The 18815-nt window shown below is 41.0% G+C and overlaps 1 protein-coding gene across 3 annotated transcripts in view; it reads left to right on the top strand.

Moving 5' to 3' along the window:
* cc2d2a (coiled-coil and C2 domain containing 2A) overlaps window positions 1–18815 on the top strand; it is a 187689-nt gene that overhangs the window by 14213 nt on the left and 154661 nt on the right. For all 3 annotated transcript variants that reach the window (XR_007262507.1, XM_048599381.1, XM_020517151.2), the window contains exons 5-7: window positions 7559–7636; window positions 8614–8689; window positions 16647–16738. Coding sequence is in view for 2 of the 3 variants with exons in the window: in XM_048599381.1 (XP_048455338.1) it covers window positions 7559–7636; window positions 8614–8689; window positions 16647–16738 (246 nt within the window). In the remaining variant the exon portion in view is untranslated. The remainder of the gene's footprint in view (window positions 1–7558; window positions 7637–8613; window positions 8690–16646; window positions 16739–18815) is intronic.

Raw genomic sequence — 18815 nt, 5'->3', positions numbered from 1 at the left:
TTCCTGCTCCTCTGATGCTGCTTGGTCTGCTGTGTTCATCCAGCTCTACACCTTGTTATCTCAGATTCTCCAGCATCTGCAGTTCCTACTATCTCTAAAACTTCCTGAAGCCTCTTTACATCTTCCTCGCAACATCCATTCCAGCTTAGCTTTGTTTCATCTGAAAATTTGGAAGTATTACATATGGTCCTCAAATCTAAATCCATGATGTATGTTGTGAACCACTGGGCCCCCAAGTACTGGTTCTTGCCGTGGCCCACTGGTGACAGCCTATCAACATGAGAATGATGCATTTATTCCTACTCTGTATGTTCTATCCATTAGCCAACTCAGTCAGTACGTTAATTCCAATGCCATGTGCTTTAGTTTTGTGAATTAACCTCTTTTTGGGGAACATTATCAAAAGGCTCCCAAAAATCTAGGAATAGTACATCCTTGACTTTTCTTTATCAGTTTTGTGAGTAATATCTTCAAAAAGCTCCAAGTTCATTAAACGTGATTACTCAAAATTTTCCATTCGCAAATCTATGTTGACAGTACCCACTCAGCACGTTATTATTCAACTGTCTGTCACATCCTTTATAATAGATATTAATAATTGTTCTGTTACTGTGTAAGGCTGCCAGGACAGTAGGTCCCTGTTTTCTCTGTCACTCACTTCTTAAATAATGGGGTGATATGCTTGTTTCCAATCTGCAGGAATCATTCCAGAATCTATAGAATTTTGGAACCCAATCACCAGTGCATTGGCCATCTCTATAGCCACTTATTTCAACGCTCTGTGATGTTGAATATAAAGTCCTAGGATCTTATCTATCTCCAGACCCATTAATTTCTCTACCACAACCTTCTTACTGATACTAATTTCCTTCAACTCCTCATTCCTGTTGGTTATTTGTAACTCTGATTCTGTGAGATTCTTTGCACCTTCCTCAGTGAGAACAGGCATAAAGTAATCATTTAGTTTCTCTGCTATTCCTCTAATCCCCATAATAAATTGTCTTGATCCTGCCTGTAATGCTCCCATGTTTGTCTTAGCCAAACATTTCCTTTTTATGTACCTATAGATACAGGTATATTCCTTTTTTAAAGCTTTTTTGTTAGATTGCATCTATACTTTGTTCTCTTTCCTTATCAGTTTCTTGGTCCTCCTTTGTTGTATTTTTAAAAACCACCCAATCCTCAGATTTACTACAATTTCTGGTAACTTTACAAGTCTTTTACTCTTCTACAGTGGCTAACTTCCTTTGTCAGGCATAGTTGACCTTCTTTTGAGTATTTGCACCTTTAAGGAATGTATGGTTATTCTGAAACATGTTCTTTCGAGGCTATCCAGTACCTTAATGCACTGATACCTTTAATGTATTTTTCTAAACCATCTCGGCCAATTTGTGCCTATAGTTTCATGATTTCCCTTAGTCACGTTTAACAGCCTTGATTCAGATTTAACTATCCACATACAGACATAGAATTTTACATGTTCATATTGTGGTCATTCTTCTTTAAAGGTTATTTTACGACAAGGTTATTGATTAGACCTTTTTCATTACATAATACTCAATCTAAAACAACCTATACTCTGGTTGTGCCCTCAACACACTGTTCTGGAAAATCATTCTTAACACACATCAGCAAGTCATCCTCCACCACTATAGTGCTTATTTCGTTTACCCAGTATATATACAGATTGAAGTCACCAGCAATTTGCTTCATTCTTATTTTTTCTCAAGTAAAGCATAATCATGCAAAGTTTTGAAAAGAAGGCACTGAAAGAATAGACGGTTACAACATAATATACTTATTACCCAGGGACTCTAAGCAAGTAAGTAGATTATCTCAGTAATCAATCAGCACCTCAAATATTATTGTGGATATTAGTTAGGGGTATCATTTCAGGCCTTTTTTATTGTTGCTATGTTGCAAGGTAGATTAAATAAAAACAGTGAGGAGAGTTTGGCAGTGAACAAGCAGTTAAGGCTATAAGATGTTGCATTTTTATACAAAAGTTATAATGAATGGTTTTTGTCTTGAATTTTCGATGATCTCTATATTTGAATAGCACTCTCCCTAACCCTATATCTAAATTAAGAGTGTACATTGTGAACAGAAACAAAGCCACATGAGAGATCCCCACCCCTCCTCTTGATCTGGGCCAGTGATGTCAGCGCAATGATGAACAGCCAAGGATAGATTCATACAACAAACCTTTTGAAGTGACATTCGTAGCGAAGGTTTCAACGTATTTGTTTGATCACCGCATTCAACACTACATACAGATGGTCTCTCTTTCCATGAAGATGTCATCAGAAGGTTCTGAGACTTCAAGCCACTCATGCTTATGAAGAACTCATCCAATTCCTGGTGCAACCATTCAGACGATAGCCAGAATATCAATCAATGGCACCTTTTTTGTTAATGCTCCAGGAAGATCCTGTTTGTTCATGTCTGTCATGGTACAGTATCTATCTAGTTAAGTAGAGTTTGGACAATGCTGTGCTCTCTGTGGGCAGTTGCCCCACTTTCAATCATCTGTTGCTTACTTGTGATGTATGAGTGACCAGGTGAACAACCAACAGTCCATTGTTGGCCCCACACTCTGAGATGATGCGTCGGCTGCGTGAGACCTGTGATAGTACCTTTTGGATTGTGTGAGCTGAAGGGCCTCTTTCTGTGCTGTAGACTTCTATGACATCAATGTTTTCTCTCAAGTTGAGAAAATTTGGCTTTATTCATTATTGTGCATATGAACATACTCCTCTTGTAGTTAACAACAAATCAACATGAGCAACTGATTTGTGCCATGCACTGCTTTTGTATTTAATTCTGTCATCTGGTAGCTGGAATCTCTTATTTCCAATGGCTAGCTACACTGAGACTCTGCTGATTTCCAGTTTTTTTCTCTCTGCACTAATATGCTCTGAGTTCTGTAGAGTGCTGTGTCTAGCACCCTGTCTTTCTCTTGTTTCTATGCTATCTTGATTGATGAGGAAGGAACAAAGAGACCAAAAAGTGAGAGTTGTGGCCTGTGTTGAATGGATGAATGGAGCCCATTTGTTAAGGATGACAATGAGGGCAATGCATGACAGTGCTAAGTGTGTGGATGAATATTTATGATGGATCAATGGGAATATGAAAAACTGCATAGAACTGTATACTGACAAAGTAATTTAGGATGAGAAGTGATACATTGGAATAGGCTGGGGAAGGCACACAAGGAGCTTGTAACTAGCATCGGGGTGGGCAAATCAAGATTGCTCTTGTCTTTCCTGCAATACACAGATAGTTAAACTGTTTTCTACATTATATCCAGGAGCCAGACTCCCTCTGCTGACCTTTTTCACTGCCTCTAACCACACCTTCATTGTGTCTCTAACCAGCTTCTTCCTTGCATTGCAAGGAAACTCTGGGTCCTCTCAGCTGCTCTACAAAGACACTCCAGTGTGTGTAATTGCACAACCTTTGGCTTTTTTTACTCTATTTTGCCAAGTTCTTCTTTGGATTCCATCTCTAACATTGCATGGTTGAAATATCCATTTAAATACTGCTGTTGAAATTGCATAAAGTCCCAGTCATCAGCAAAGTACTGGAAGATATTGGAGACACTGCTATTAAGTGAAAATTGTTCAGCAATAACCTACTCACTGACACTTGGTTTGTGTTTGCTCAGGGCCATTCGCCTCTGATCTCAGTCCAGATTTGGTCCAAAAATGGACACAAGCTGAACTCAAGAAGTTCATGGAGAGTTCATGGAAAATGGAGAGTATTCCCTCACACCATTGTCTGTGCCTTGTAAATGGAGAATAGGTTTAATATCTATATATAGGTATTCAATGGCATTACCGTCACTACCACTGTCAACATATTGGAATGGGGCGTTATCATTGACCAGAGACTCAACTTGTTTTGCCATATAAACACAGCGGCTACAAGAGCAGGTCAGAAGCTAGGAATGCTGTGGTGAGTAGCTCACCTCCTGACTCCCCAAACCCTGTCCACCATCTGAAAGGCACAAGTCAGGAGTGTGATGGAATACTCCCCACTTGCCTGAATGGGTGAAGCTCCAATAACATTCAAGAAGCTTGACACTGTTCAAGACAAAGTAGCCCATTGATTGGCACCACATTCACAGACATCCACTCCTCCACCACCGACTCTCAGTAGCAGCATTCTGTACTATTTACACAATTCATTGCAGAAATTCACCAAAGATCATTAGTCAGCACCTTCCAAGCCCATGATCGCTTCCATCAAGAAGGACAAAGGCAGCAGATACATGGGAACACCACTACTTGCAGGTTCCTCTCCAAGCTACTCACCATCCATTCTTAGGAAGGGTCACTGGACCTGAAATATTAACTCTGATTTTTTCTTCATAGATGCTGCCAGACCTGCTGAGCTTTTCCAGCAACTTCTGTCTTTGTACTCACCATCCTGACTTGGAAATATTGCTGTTTCTTCCCTGTCGCCGGGTCAGAATCCTGGAACTTCCTCCCTAATGGCATTGTGTGTCTACCTACGGCACGAGGACTACGGCGCTTCAGTAAGGAAGCTCACCACCACCTTTTCAAAAATAATTAGGTTTGGCTAATAAATGTTGGCCAGCCAGCGATGCCTACTTCCCACAAAGGAATAAAAACAAACATCTGCCACTCAGAGATGTTCAGGTTGTGAAGTCTTATGTCTAGGTTTCTCTATTATGAGTTTTCCCAGTGACTGCATTTGGACTTCAGTGATGGGCAGGAGAAGCTCATGCATTCGTCCGTCCCTGCTCTTATCTCTTGAAATCTGTTACATTTGTCAATTGCAGTCTTCCTGTCTGGAATTCATGCTGGTTAGCTCTCAGTTGCTGTTTGTCTACTTATTTGGTATTTCCATCTTTAATTAAAGACTGGAATTTTTATTTTAGCACATGAACTCAAATTCTGATTTACCTTTTGGTACTGAAATGGCGACTCTAGAAACATAGGAACAGGAGTAGGCCATGTGGCCTCTCAACCCTGTACCTCCATTCAGTGAGATGATGGCTGATCTGTGGCCTCACTCTGTCTGGGGCCCATAACCCTTACTACCATTATTTAACAAAAAAATTTATCTCTCTTTAAAATTAACAATTGATCTAGCATCCCCTGCCGTTTGTAGAAGAGAGAGTTCCAAACCTCTACCATCTTTTGTGCGTAGAGTGCTTCCTAACGTTGCCCCTGAATGATCTGACTCTATTTTTTAAGACTGTGCCCACTGGTTCTAGAATCCTTATCTTTATTTACCCTGTGCTTTCCTGTTACTATCTTGCAGACTTTGATCAGATAACCCCTTAACCTTCTAAATTCTAGCGAAAGCTGGCCTAGTTAGAATAATCTTTCCTGATAACATAAATTCTCAAGTCCAGACATCTTTCTTGTAAATCTACATAGTACTTCCTCCAAGGCCAATGTCCTTCCGAAGGTGTGGTGTCCAGAATTGCTCACACTACTACAAGGAGGTCTAACCAGTGTTTTGTACAACTGCAGCTTAACATCTGGGTCCTCATACCCCTGTATTCTGTACATAAAGACCGGCATTCCATTTGCCTCCTTGATTATTTTCTACACCTATTCGTGACATTTCAAAGGTCTATGCACCCGAACCCCAAGTCTCTTTGAGCATATGTCCACTACCTCAGTCACCTCTTCAAAACATCAATGAGGTTCTTCAGGCATGGCCTACTGTCATGAATCCACGCTGGTATTCCCTAATTAACTGAATTCTCAAGGTGTTTTATTACCTCCTCCTTGATCATAGAATTCAACAATTTCCCACCAGAGATGTTATGCTAACTGATGACTCCTGTATCTAAGGGAACTTTGAAGATTATGGTAACGGTGTCTAATGTGCTCCCCTACTTCCTTTAACACCTTTGGATAGAAACCATCAGGTCCTGAGGATTTGTCGCTCTTCAACTTGCTTGAAAGGAAATTATTCTGTTCAGCTTCAAATACTATTTATCCTCCTATTCTTCTGTAAATACTGAGGCAAAGTAATTATTTGACATGTCTGCCATTTTCCCGTGGTCATTTGACAATGTCCCCAGTTTCAGTCTTTGTAAAGCTCTTTCTGATTTCACGTCCTATTTTCTTCAGGATCCTGGGATGTAACCTGTCAGATCCTTGCAATTTGGTCCTCTTCAGACTCAGAATCTTAACACCTTTCTTTAATTCATTATACCTTTCACCTTGTGTTAATCAACCTCAATTACTCAATTTTCTGTATATGCCTCTTCAGAAAATGCCAGTGCAAAGTACTCATTAAATCTTCTAGATAATTTGCATTCATCCTTAACTAACTCATCCTCTTCTCTCTGGGCTTAAGTTCACTCTGAAAAATTGTCTTTCAGCAACTTGTCTAAAATACTTTTGCTTTTTTCAATATTTTTATTGTCTAGTACTCTCTCCTTGTTTGCCTTCTTGTTTCTTATTTTCTTGTGTCCTCTTATTACATTTGGAAGTCTTGAATGTCCTCATTTAACTTCATATTGTTTCTAATTTTTCCATTTATTCATGGAATTCTGAAGCTTGATGTAATCTTTTGTAATGGGTGTATATTTCTGTATATTTTTAATTTGCATTTTGAGATATTATTGGTGTGCAATTTTGAGTTTCTTTTACCTCAGCCAGCTAATTTATTATCATTCTAAAGTCTGTCCTATAATAATTTTGTGCCCTTGTTTTTGAACTGTCTTCAAAAAAAGCATAGAAAATAGGAGCAGTTCCAGGCCATTTGACCTCTTGAGCCCACTTCACTATTGAACGAAACTATTGGCGGCACAGTGGCTAGCACTGCTGCCTCACTGCGCCAGGGACCCAGGGTTCGATCCCACCCTCAGGTGACTGTCTGTGTGGAGTTTGCACATTCTCCTTGTGTCTGCTTGGGTTTCCTCCCACAGTCCAAAGATGTGCAGGCTAGGTGGATTGGGCATGCTAAATTGCCCATAGTGTTCAGGCATGTGTAAATTAGGGGGATAGGTCTGGGTGGGATGCTCTGTGTGTCGGTGTGGACTTGTTGGGCCGAAGGGCCTGTTTCCACGCTGTAGGGATTCTATGAAACTCTTCTATGAAATCCTGGCTGGTGTTCCAACTTGATGCCATTATCCTTATATCCCTTGATGTTTTTAATATCTAGAAATCTGTCGGCCTCCATCTTGAACATACTGGATGAATGAGCTTCCATGACCATCTGGAATAGAGAATTTCAAAGATTCACCCCCATCTGAGTGAATAAAATCCTGCTCACTTCAGTCCTGAATGGCCTAATTTTTATTCTAAGATTTGGACCCCTGATTCTTGGCTTCCTAGCCAGGGAAAACCCCTTCCTACATTTTCCCTGTACAGCCCTGTAAGAATTTTGTATGACTTTAACAAGGCGGGTTCTGTCACAGATGTGTGTTTCATTTCTGACAAATTACCATCCACACAGTGACGACAAACATTTCCCCTATATGTTGACCGTGAGCTTGTTCCGCAAGTTGTTATCCCGATTAAATTTTTGGCTTTGACTTTTTCCATTTACATTGTGGCTTATGCAGGAAATTCAGAATGAGGATGAACAAGCGGAGAACCTGAAACGGACTATGAAAGCCCAAAGACGAAGAAGGAAGAAAATGGTATGTTTGTCCATGTATTGGCATGCATGTTATTTAATCTTTACTTCTGATGTTTCTGTTCTCGAGATTTATAGATAAAATTATGTCTACTGTTGTTTTTCTTAGTTTTAAGCAAAGATATTAAATAAATCGCATGGTTTTTCTGGTGAGGTTCTGACAAGAGATTGGGAGAATCCCATAGAAAAATTGGTTCATTTACTTATCAAAATTCTAACCGATTTTGGTGCAACTTCTTTTATTCTATGGATATGCTTGGCATTGACGAGCTCACCATTATTGCCTGATCCTAGTTGCCCTCAGAGGTTGGTACTGAGCCTCTCTGAGCTGCTGTAACCCTGATGTTGAGTGGAGATTTCTGGGATATTGACCCAGTGACCATGAAGTGATGGTAACATGTTTTCAGACCAGGATGTGGTGAGATTAGGCGATAAGAGTTCCCAAAATATTGTTGCTCCTGCCCCGTGGAGTTGGACGTCAGGAAAAAGGGGAAGTTGTCATCGGGAGAAGTTTGGTGAGTTACTGATGTCCATTCTTTACTCAATAGATATGGTAGCTGCAGGGTGATGATGCTAGAGAAGATGAGTATGGATTCTTAAACTTCAAACAAAGCTATTGTACCCATTTTAAATGTAGGAAAACACCCTTCCTTATCATAGTATTGTTTTTAAAAGTATTTTTAGCACTGCTAAACTTGCCAAAGCAATAATTACAAGAGTGTATTAATCTTCTGACCCCGACTGTTATAATTTAGACAAAAGTTGATTTTCTTTCCTTTCCTCTGTTCTTGTCAGGTGTTTCACTATTTGCAGTAGAGGTCAGGAGAGAGACTTGCTTTTAGATCTCCTGTTTTTATGTATAGTAGAAAGTTCCACATGTAGCTCAGCAATTTAATTTTTTTTCCTTCCAACTGTTTTAAACTGAGACACAGAGAGACATTAGTGGTCATTGTTTGCAATGACTTATATTTTTCTTTGTAGCTTGTTGATGACACTGATGATTTACACTCTGAAGAATCTACACAAGAAGTGAATGTAATTACCCCTCGACAAAGAAGTAAGCTGTCCTTAACTAAAAAGAGCCATGTTGCATTCTTTCTTATGTTACAAGTACTCACTAATGTTGTTTTATTGTATGTGAACGCTGTAAGTTCCACCAATTTGTTTTGTCTTCTCGATTTCACAAATAACTAGTTTGAATAAAATATAGTAAGATAATAATATTTTAAAGCGTACAACATACAGTATCTGACTGCTCCAGTCTATTCCGGTAAGAAATTGTTAAATATTGTGACTGGCTTTATATGCTTATTTGTATGACATTTTTAAAAAAAATCTGGGTAATTTGCTGTTGTTGCTGTTGTATATACATTACAGTGAAAGGATTTTATTTTAAGTATGTCAATATTTTGTGCTTTTCATGTACATCCCAGGTGGTGAAAGAGAGAGGGAGTGGGAGAGAGAGGTAGCTGTGCGAGACAGAATAAGAGGTGCTTGTGCAAGTGGGAGGACAAGAGAGAGGTGGCTGTGTCATGTTTGCCAGTGTTGAAGCTGTACTGGAACAGCTTGGTTAGGGCCGTGGCTAGTTCTGGAGCAAAACTCTTCAGTACTGTTGCCGAATGTTATAATCCATAATCTTTGCTGTATCCGTTTCCTTCAGCCATTTATTGACATCATGTGACATGAATCAGATTGGCTGTGGTGCCGGGGACCTAATGAGGAGTCTGAGATGGACTGTCTACTTGGCACTTCTAACTGAAGATTGTTACAAGTGCATCAGCCTTATCATTTGCAGTGTTGTGGAGCCGCCTCCTCCATTGGGTGGTATTGTCCACCACCATTCATGACTGGATGTGGTAGAACTGTAGAGTTTTAATCTGATTCATTCACTGTAGAGACATTTAGCTCTATGACTTGCTGCTTATGCTTTTTGGCATGCAAGTAATTCTGTTTAGTAACTTCACCAGTTGACACCGGTGTTGCTCCTCCTGCACTCTTCATTGAGCCAGCGTTGATCCCCCTGACTTACTGGCACTGATAGTGGGCTCAAAGTGGGCTTTACCTGGAGCAGTCCGGTACTTTACTTCAGTTTTCTCCGTGCTGGTTGTGTTTGTTGCCTGCATTGGAGAACCAGCAGCTAGTGCACAGTAATAGGTTGACTGGAAGTTAAGAGGAATATCTTTGGAGAACTTTGTTTTTGTCTGAAGTCACCTGAGATTGAGCAGGTTCCCTTTCAAGCAATATCTAACTTTGTCTGGATCACTGTCATGGAAGGCAATCCTTCCTACAACCCTCGGTTTCTAAAGAAAGTCCTTTTCCCATTTCGGTCCATAACCAAAAATACCAAAAAAAAAGTTAACAGTCTACATCATTCAGGGCAAGTATGAGCATGTCATTGTGCAACTATTGGACCATTGTGATATATTTCTCGAGAAAGTTGATTTTTTTTCCATTACTTTCCAATGCCTTTAGGGCTGACTGTGTCAAAGGTCTTGTCAGATTAACAAACATGGGTTAGAGGACCATGTTCTGCTCTTGGCATTTCTCCTGGAGCTGTCTGACTGTAAATGTCATGTTAGTGGTTCCTTGATCATTTCTGAAACTGCACTGAATCTCTGGCAGTGAGATGTTGCACAAAGCAGTTCTGGAGGATTCTAGCAAACAGTCTTTTGTTTCTGGGAGGAGTGAGATTCTTTTATGCTTTGTCACAAGACTGGCAATGCTCCGACAGAGTCATTGTTTTACTCATTCTGGCAGTGTGCAATTCGCTGGCTGGCCCAGCATTTATTGCAAATCCCTAGTTGCCCTTGAGATGGTGGTGGCGAGCTGCCTTCTTGAAACACTGCAGATCACTTGTTATAGGTAAATGCTAATTCCATGATTGCAGTTCAGGACTTTGAAGGACAGCGACGATAAATTTCCAAGTCAGGATGTTAAGTGGCTTTGAGGAGAACTTGCAGGTGGTGGTGTTCCCATGTACTAGCTGTCCTTATCCTTTAGATGGAAGTGGTCATGGGATTGAAAGCAGCTGTCTAAGGAGCCTTGCTGCATTTCTGCTGTGCATAGTGTAGATTGTAGATTAGCAGTGTGGCAGTGATGGAGGAAATGAATGTTTGATGTGACACCAGTCAAGTGGACTGTTTTGTCCTAGATGATGTCAAGCTTCTTGAGTGTTGGTCGAGCTGGGGAGTACTCCATCACATTCCTGACCTGTGCATTGTGGATGATGGGCAGGTTTTGTGGAGTCAGGAAGTGAGTTACTTGCTGCAGGAACCCTAACCTCTGACCTGATCTAGTAGCCCTATGAAATGGCTAATCCAGTTGAATTTCTGGTCAATAGCAATCGCTAGGCTATTGATAGCAGGAGATTTGGCAACTGTAGTGCCATTGAATGTCTGGGGACAATGATTAGATTCTCTTTTATTGGTGATGGTCATTATCTGGTGGTTGTGTGGTGCGATTGTTGCTTACTAGTGTTATTTGTCCTGCCAATATTTATTCTTCTTCTAATCTGCTATGGAACTGTACTATTGGCTACCTTGTTTCAAAGGTACTTAGTTAGCTGTAAAGTGCTTTGGGATATTCCAAGGTAATGAAAGATCAATGCAAACCATACTTTATTATCGACTGAATTAATAGAATTAATGAGGTATTATAAATCTAATTCAGATTTATGGCAAAAATCCCTCTGAATTCCTATTTGCTCAAACAACACTTGAAGAAATAATCCAGTGTTATCCAGGAAAATGTTAAAATTGGTTTGGCTGTACATGAGGAAACATTGCAAGCCAGAAAAACTCTCGACAACATTTTTAAGAAATATTCCTGGGTAAGATGAGGTAATGGTCATAAATGTGGTGCACCCGATTGAAAAAAAAATACTGGCCAACCGAGGTAATGGTAATTTTTCCCAGACGAGATGGTGTTCCAGTAATCACTGGTGTACAGAACCTGTTTTCATGTTTCCATTCTGTATTGGAGTCCATCCTGGTCACTGAAAGATGTACTACAACCAAAACAACTTCTAAAGCTGCTTCTCACAAAAATCTTTTTATTTTGCTCAAGATTTGGTGTTTTGCTTAAAAAGCGAACATGGGACAATAAGTCATTATTTTATTTTGAGTAATATTTCTTCAAAGAATTCATGTTAGCAGTGAATTTGAATCAAGTGTAACAAATTCTGTTGGCTTCATAGGGCAGAATTTCCTGCTCCAGCCCGGAACCTCTAGAAGGGTGAGTGGGCGAAACTAACTTGCTGGGAGGCAGTAAATTCAGCGGCTGGTTTTCCGATGGTCAGGAACTCATTACTCCAGCGTAGATGGGAGTAGTGCATAGGAACTCTGCACAATCTCCAACGCAACAGACTCTGAAGGAATTGCCTGGGAACTTGACCTTTCCGCCTGACAATTCCAATGTGTCTGAAACCCTCTGAAGTGCACAGAAAACCAGAGACTTTGGATGGTTCCAATAAAATTAAGTAAAATAGTTAAGCAGGAAACATTAGAATATGAACTATTCCTGAGTAACTATACTTATTCGCAACCCCCAAACCCTTTACACCCTGCACCCTTTTTGGGCCAGCTTACCTGACAAGCCCGAAATCTGACACCTGCACCTGCACTGAGAACCCTCAACCCAGCCCCGACATCCATTCCCCTCTGCACACCGCACCAATCCAACCTCTCCCACTGCCAGATCTGAACCCTGACCCCTTGCCGTGCTGTCATGTACCCTCCTCAATCCTACCGGACCCGATTTTCCCCACCCAGCCTAACTCACCCTCAACATTTAACTGCCACCTTTCACCCTAAACCCTCCCTAGCTGTCACCTTTTCCAGGTGCCACCTAACCTCCTCCAAGCTGCCACCCTATCCATCTGGTACCCATACCTTCTGGCACTCTAACATAACACTCACCTCGTGTATTTGTGGTTTTACAGTGGCTGTGATTCTGGACCTTTTACACTTCAGAATATGATAGTTGACAGTGGTGAAAACGGGGCACGGTTTGCCTTCCTCTGCCAGTTCTGCATGGAGGGAAGAGTCAGAATGGGCACACAGCTTTGGTTTTCTGAGAGAGACCTGATTAGAATCCCCTCTGAGAAATACAGAGCTTCCTTCTTCCACTAAATAAATGAGTAAGAGGAGTGGCAATCTGCCTGGGATTGTCACTCACTGAAAAATCGGGCCCTATTCAGTTTCCTGATGGATTGACTAACGCAAAGGCGGGGCTTGGAGATCTGATGGGAATATGTTCAGGGAAGAAGCAGGATTTTAAGATAGATAGTGAAAGTTTCGACAGTCACATGGTGAGATTAAAGTGGGCTGTGGCGGGGGGATAGTTGCTGACCAACAAACACCAAACTGCACTAATCCCATTTACCTGCACGTGGCCTGTAGTTTCCTACATCCTGGCATTTTAAGTGCTCATCCAGATGATTCTTAAATGCTGTGAGTGTACCTGCTTCCACCATCCTCTCGACCAGCATGTTCTTTGTATCTATATTTCCAGAAATCTCCTCTAAACCACTTACTCCTTGCGCTAAACTTATGCCATCTGGTCTTAGACACGTTTGCCAGGAGGAAGAGATTTTCACAATCTACTCTGTCTATACCTCTCATAATTTTGTATACATCAGTTGGATCCCCACCTCAGTGTCCTCTGCTCCAAGAAAAACAAACCTAGTCTATCCAGTCTCTCCTCATAATTTTTATTTCAGGCAACATCCAGGTGAATCTCCTCTGCATCCTCTCCAGTGCAATTATTTCCTTCTGATAGTGTGGCAGCCAGAATTACACACAGTATTCAATCTGTGACCTAATAAATGTTTTATAAAGTTGTAACTAGACTTCCTTGCTTCTAAATTCGATGTCCTAGGTAATGACGGTAAGAATCCATAAGCCACCTTCACCACCCTGCCTACCTGTGATGATACCTTCAAGGATCTTTGGACTTGAACACCGAGGTCTCTTTGTTCCTCGGTATTCCTATGACCTACCATTCATTGTGAAAATCCCTCCCTATTAGACTTTACAAAATGCATCACCTCACATTTATCGGGATTAAATTCCATCTGCCATTACTCTGCCTAATTTACCAGCTGACCAATATCAGACTGTAGCCTGAGACTATTCTCCTCACTATCAGCAACACCATCAATTTTTGTGACATCTGTAAACTTACTAATTATATCTACTACATTGACATCCAAGTTGTTAATGTACATAACAAGCAGCAAGAGCCCTAGAACTGAGCACTGGAATACAAAAACAACTCTGCACCATCACCCTTTGCCTCCTAGTTGTAAGCCAATTTTGGATTCCGTTTGCCAACTTGCCTTGGATTTTACTTTTTGGGCCAGCCTTCCATGTGGGACCTTGTTACAGGGCTTACTGAAGTCCATATAAATTACATCAGCTGCACTACTCTCATCAATATATTTAGTCACCTTTTTACAAAGCTCAATTAAATTTTCAGACAGGATCTCCCTCCACCAAATCCATACTGATTATCACTGAGCAATCCCTGCCTTTCCAAGTATTGATTAATCCTATCCTTCAGGCTTTTTTCCAATAATTTCCCTACTGCTGACATTAGACTAATTGATCTGTAATGATCAGGCTTATCCATCCTGGCCTTCTTGAATGAAGGAACTACATTAGCTATTCTCCTGGCATTTCACCTGTGGCCACCAAAGTACTAAATATCTGTCAGGGCCCCAACAATCTCCTCCCATAACAGCCTGGAATACATCTCAGTAGGCCGTGGGGATTTATGCACCTTTATGCCTGCTAAAGCTTCTAATACTTCCTCCTTACTAATTTTAACATGTTCTAGAACCTCATCATCCCAACTGACATCCCCAGTTACAATGTTTTCCTCCCTTGTGAATACAGATGAGGAGTATTCATTTAAGACCTCAGCTGCATCCACTGGCTCTACACACAGGTAGCCTCTTCAGTCACTAATAAATCCCACTCTTTCCCTGGTAATCCTCTTAGTTTTAATGTACTTTTAAAAAGCCTTGGGGTTTACCTTGATCATAGAATCAATCATAGAATCCCTACATTGTGGAAACAGGCCCTTTGGCCCAACAAATCCACACCGCCATTAGGAGTATTCCACCCAGACCCATCCCCCTATAACCCACCTAATCTACACATCCCTGAACACTGTGGGCAATTTAGCATGGCCAATCCATCTAGCCTGCTCATCTTTGGACTGTGGGAGGAAAACGGAGCACCCGGAGGAAACCCACGCAGACACGGGGAGAATGTGCAAACTCCACACAGACAGTCGCCCGAGGGTGGAATCGAACCTGGGTCCCTGCGAAGCATCAGTGCTAACCACCGAGCTACCGTGCCACCAAAAATCCTATCTGCCAAAAATATTTTGTGGTCCCTCTTTGCCTAACTTCCATTTTTAAGCGACCTCCTATGCTTTTCTATGCTTGCAAGGGGCCTCCCCTGTTTTTAATGTGCTGTGCCGAACTCTTGGCGGTGGCTTTAGTGGCGGCAACGATGTGGGTCCGAGTCTTGGCAGTGGCGGCGAAGTGGTGGCATCATCGGTGGCGATGTTGTGAGTGGGTATCAGGACTCTGGCGCTGGCAAGGTGGTTACTGCAGCTGTCGGCGACGTGGTGATCGCTGACTGGGACTCTCTCAGCAAGGTCGTGGCTTCAGCTATAGAACGGGAACCCTGCTGGCGAGACAACGAGGCAGCAGCAGTGGTGGCTTTACAGGCCTAGAGATAGAGATTCATGTCAGTGACGGTGGTGGAGCAGGCAATAAAGAACGAATCTGGATTCTCTTCTCGTTTTTTTTTTTTTTTTGTTTAATTTCTAAGTTTTTTCAGAATGTTGCCAGAGTGTGGAGACAGTTAAAGCTTTTCACTTTATTTTCCCTTAAGTACAAGTGACTATATAAATCAAAATCAAAAACAAATGCTGCTGCTTTTTCTTTTTCAAATTATCTAGGTTGACATCCAGGGTTCCTTGGACTTTTGCATTAAGGTGATCCCAGTCAGTGTAAGCAAAGTTGAAGTTGTCTACAGCTATAACCCTATTTCTGTCGGAACTTCCTGTGATTTGCCGACATATCTGCTCCTCTATATCCCTCTGACTGTTGAAAGAGGTGTACAATAATCCCACCAAGGTGATCAATCCATTTTTATTTCCACATTCTACCCACATGGCCTCATTTGAAGACCCTTCTGGGATGTCCTTCCTCATTACTGCAGTTATAGTTTCCTTTATCAATAATGCAACGGCTCCACCTCTTGTGTTCCCCACTCCCTATCATGCTTCAAACTTCTGTACCATGGAATGGTGAACCGCTGGTCCTGTCCGTCCTTCAACCATGTCTGTGATTGCAACGATATCATATTTCCATATGTTGATCAATGCTCTAAGTTCATCTGCCTTATCAGTCAAGCTCCTTGCCTCAAACAAAAATACAGTATAGTTTTCCTGACTTCCCATGCGTGTACTGGACTGACTTAGCATTCCTTCTGTATCTGATTGGACCATGCTCTCGACTTTACTTCTGGTGCTCTCCATTTGTGCCAGGTCTTTAAATGTAGTTTAGTGTTATCAGTTCATGCAAATCAGTAAAACATTATATGATATGCATGTCTGTTATTTCTAAGGTGTTCATCTTGAAGCCATTGTTTCCGGTTTTATCCTTGTCCATGTAAGCCTTTGGGAAAAAGCAATCAGACATATCCATTCTTCTAGATGTGAAGCAAGGTCAATAGCTGTTGTAGGAATTGCTGAATATTGTTCCACCTTTGATGTTTTAAGTCCAAACTCTGGCATAGCACCACTGTGTGATGTTTCTAGAGTCACTTGGGAATGTGCACTGATACTCGGGGTCCCACAACTCCCATGGTTGTCACAAAAGTTAAAAATTTAATCAAATTACACAAAGTGCCTACTTTTCCTGTCTGATGAATGCATCCAGTATAACACATTTATGTTAATTTTTTATGATGGCCATTGTTAATTACTCCTTTCAGCTCTGCCGCCACTTCCTGTATCCACTCCAAGAACAAGTTTCGCTGAATTCTCCATGCGAGAGAAATTGAGGGAGAAACTTAAAGCGGCTAGGGTATGTATTGTTTCTGTGATATCATCTTTTCAGTTTTCATCAGTATTGGCTGTTGGACTCACTTCCTTTGTTGATGAAATGTTACTTCATTGACTGGCAGTTTTGTTATTAAAATCTTAAACCTTTGTAATTTCTATTTGATGAAATCAACATTGCAGTGTTATTACTTAATAATTTGACCCTGTTGAATGGCTTTGAAACTGTGTGTTTCTGTAGTTAGATAGACCCTTAATTAGTACAATCTGTGACTTAAACTAATAACAATGTACTATGGATACATTGCATCCCAATAATCTACTGCATTTTTAAAAAAAATTCTAATGCAGTCGCTTGAATTTGTAAATCACAGCAACTTTTTAAATATGTTGTGTTTACTAAGAGAATCCGCTGTGTAAAAGTCAGTGAATGCCTCTTGAAGAAAGTTAAGTCAAGAGTTCAGTATTTGGATTTCATAGCAACGAAGCCCAAAAGGTTCAGTGTTGTGCTTGGCTGCCAGAATAACTCAACTGAATTACTGTATGGCACTAAATATCTGCTGTGCTATTTTACATCATTTACATGCTTTGATCAGCCACCCTTTCTCCATCCATTCCAGGCTCCACCCTTCAAATCATTAGTAGCAGCTGAGGCAGAGGTTGGAAAAGGCACATCTGGTTTTAAGTGGGGGGAGGTAGTGGTCCTGTCACTGGACTAGCAATCCAGAGGCTCAGGTCAGGAAACATGCATTCATATTCCACGATATCAATAAAATCTAGCATAAGAAGCTACCGTTCATAGTGACCATGAATCCATTGTCAATTGTCGGGAAAACCCATCTGGCTCACTCATGTCCTTGGGGAAGAAAACTGACATTCTTATCTGGCCTGACTTACAGACCCAGAGAAATGTGTTGACTGTTATTTACCCTCTGGCAGTTAGGAATTGGCAATAAATGCTAGTTTAGCCAGCAGCACCCATTTCACATGTAAGGATATAAGTATCAAAAAGAAAGGACTTTTGTACCTTATTTCACATTATAGTTGGTGCACTCAGTCCCTGAATATTACAATGAAGTTTTAAAATATTTAATTAATCAATTGACAACCTATAGGTACTTAACAACAAGGCTTGTTGGTCATTTTAAGGAGTGCAATCAAATCAGTTCACACAGGCAAAATTGTTTTTACTGTTAGATGTTATGCATTATGATCTGCTCATTAAATGTTTACATAGAACAAACATGAGGTGTTGTTCTCTGCATTTGCTGAAATGTTCAAAAAGGTAAATGTGAAATTAATTAAACTTAAAATAAAGTTCTAGTATTTGTAATTACCTCCAAATGTATATTTATGGCAGGAGAGGAATGGGTTGTAACATTTAATATCAAAACCACTGGTATAAAAATTTGTAGTAGACATTTTAGAACAGAGTTCTTAATTTTTCAGGACGCATTTTCATAGAATCCCTATGGTGCAGAAAGAGGCTATTCGGCCTATCTAGTTTGCACCAAGCCTTTGGAAAGCATCTCACCCCATCCCTCTAACCCCGTGTGGCGTTTTTACCAGGGCTAATCCACCTAACCTACACATCCCAGGATACTGCGGGGCAATTTTTAGCCTGTCCAATTCACCTAACCTACACATCTTTAGACTGTGGGATGAAAATGGAGCACCTGGAGAAAACCCACACAGACATGAGGAGAACATGCAAACACCATACAGACAGTCACCCAGGGCCAGAATCAAACTAGGGACCCAGGCACTGTAAGGCAGTAGTGCTAACCACTATGCCACTCTGCTGTCCACTTGGACAATCCTATATAAGTGATAGGCTTTGTGAAACTTTTGCTCTCTCTTGTAGTGATCTTGGAGTCAGGAAGAATGTTATTTAGGTGGGATTGTGATGTACCTCAATCCTGTTGCCCTCCTGCCTCCCCCAGAATTAGTTTCAGAAGGCTGTTCTAAAAATTTTGCAGCAGCCACAACTTCCCCAATGACACTGCTGAGCACACGAACTTCCATCCCTTCAGTGTCTGGCCATTCTGAGTTGGCAAGACCTCCTGTCTCGGGATCTTGAATTCATGGGAAGGTCCACTGTT

The sequence above is a fragment of the Rhincodon typus genome, chromosome 1 (assembly GCF_021869965.1).
Source record: "Rhincodon typus isolate 14 chromosome 1, sRhiTyp1.1, whole genome shotgun sequence".
Classification (NCBI taxonomy): Eukaryota; Metazoa; Chordata; class Chondrichthyes; order Orectolobiformes; family Rhincodontidae; genus Rhincodon; species Rhincodon typus.
This window is presented reverse-complemented; position numbering and strand designations above follow the sequence as displayed.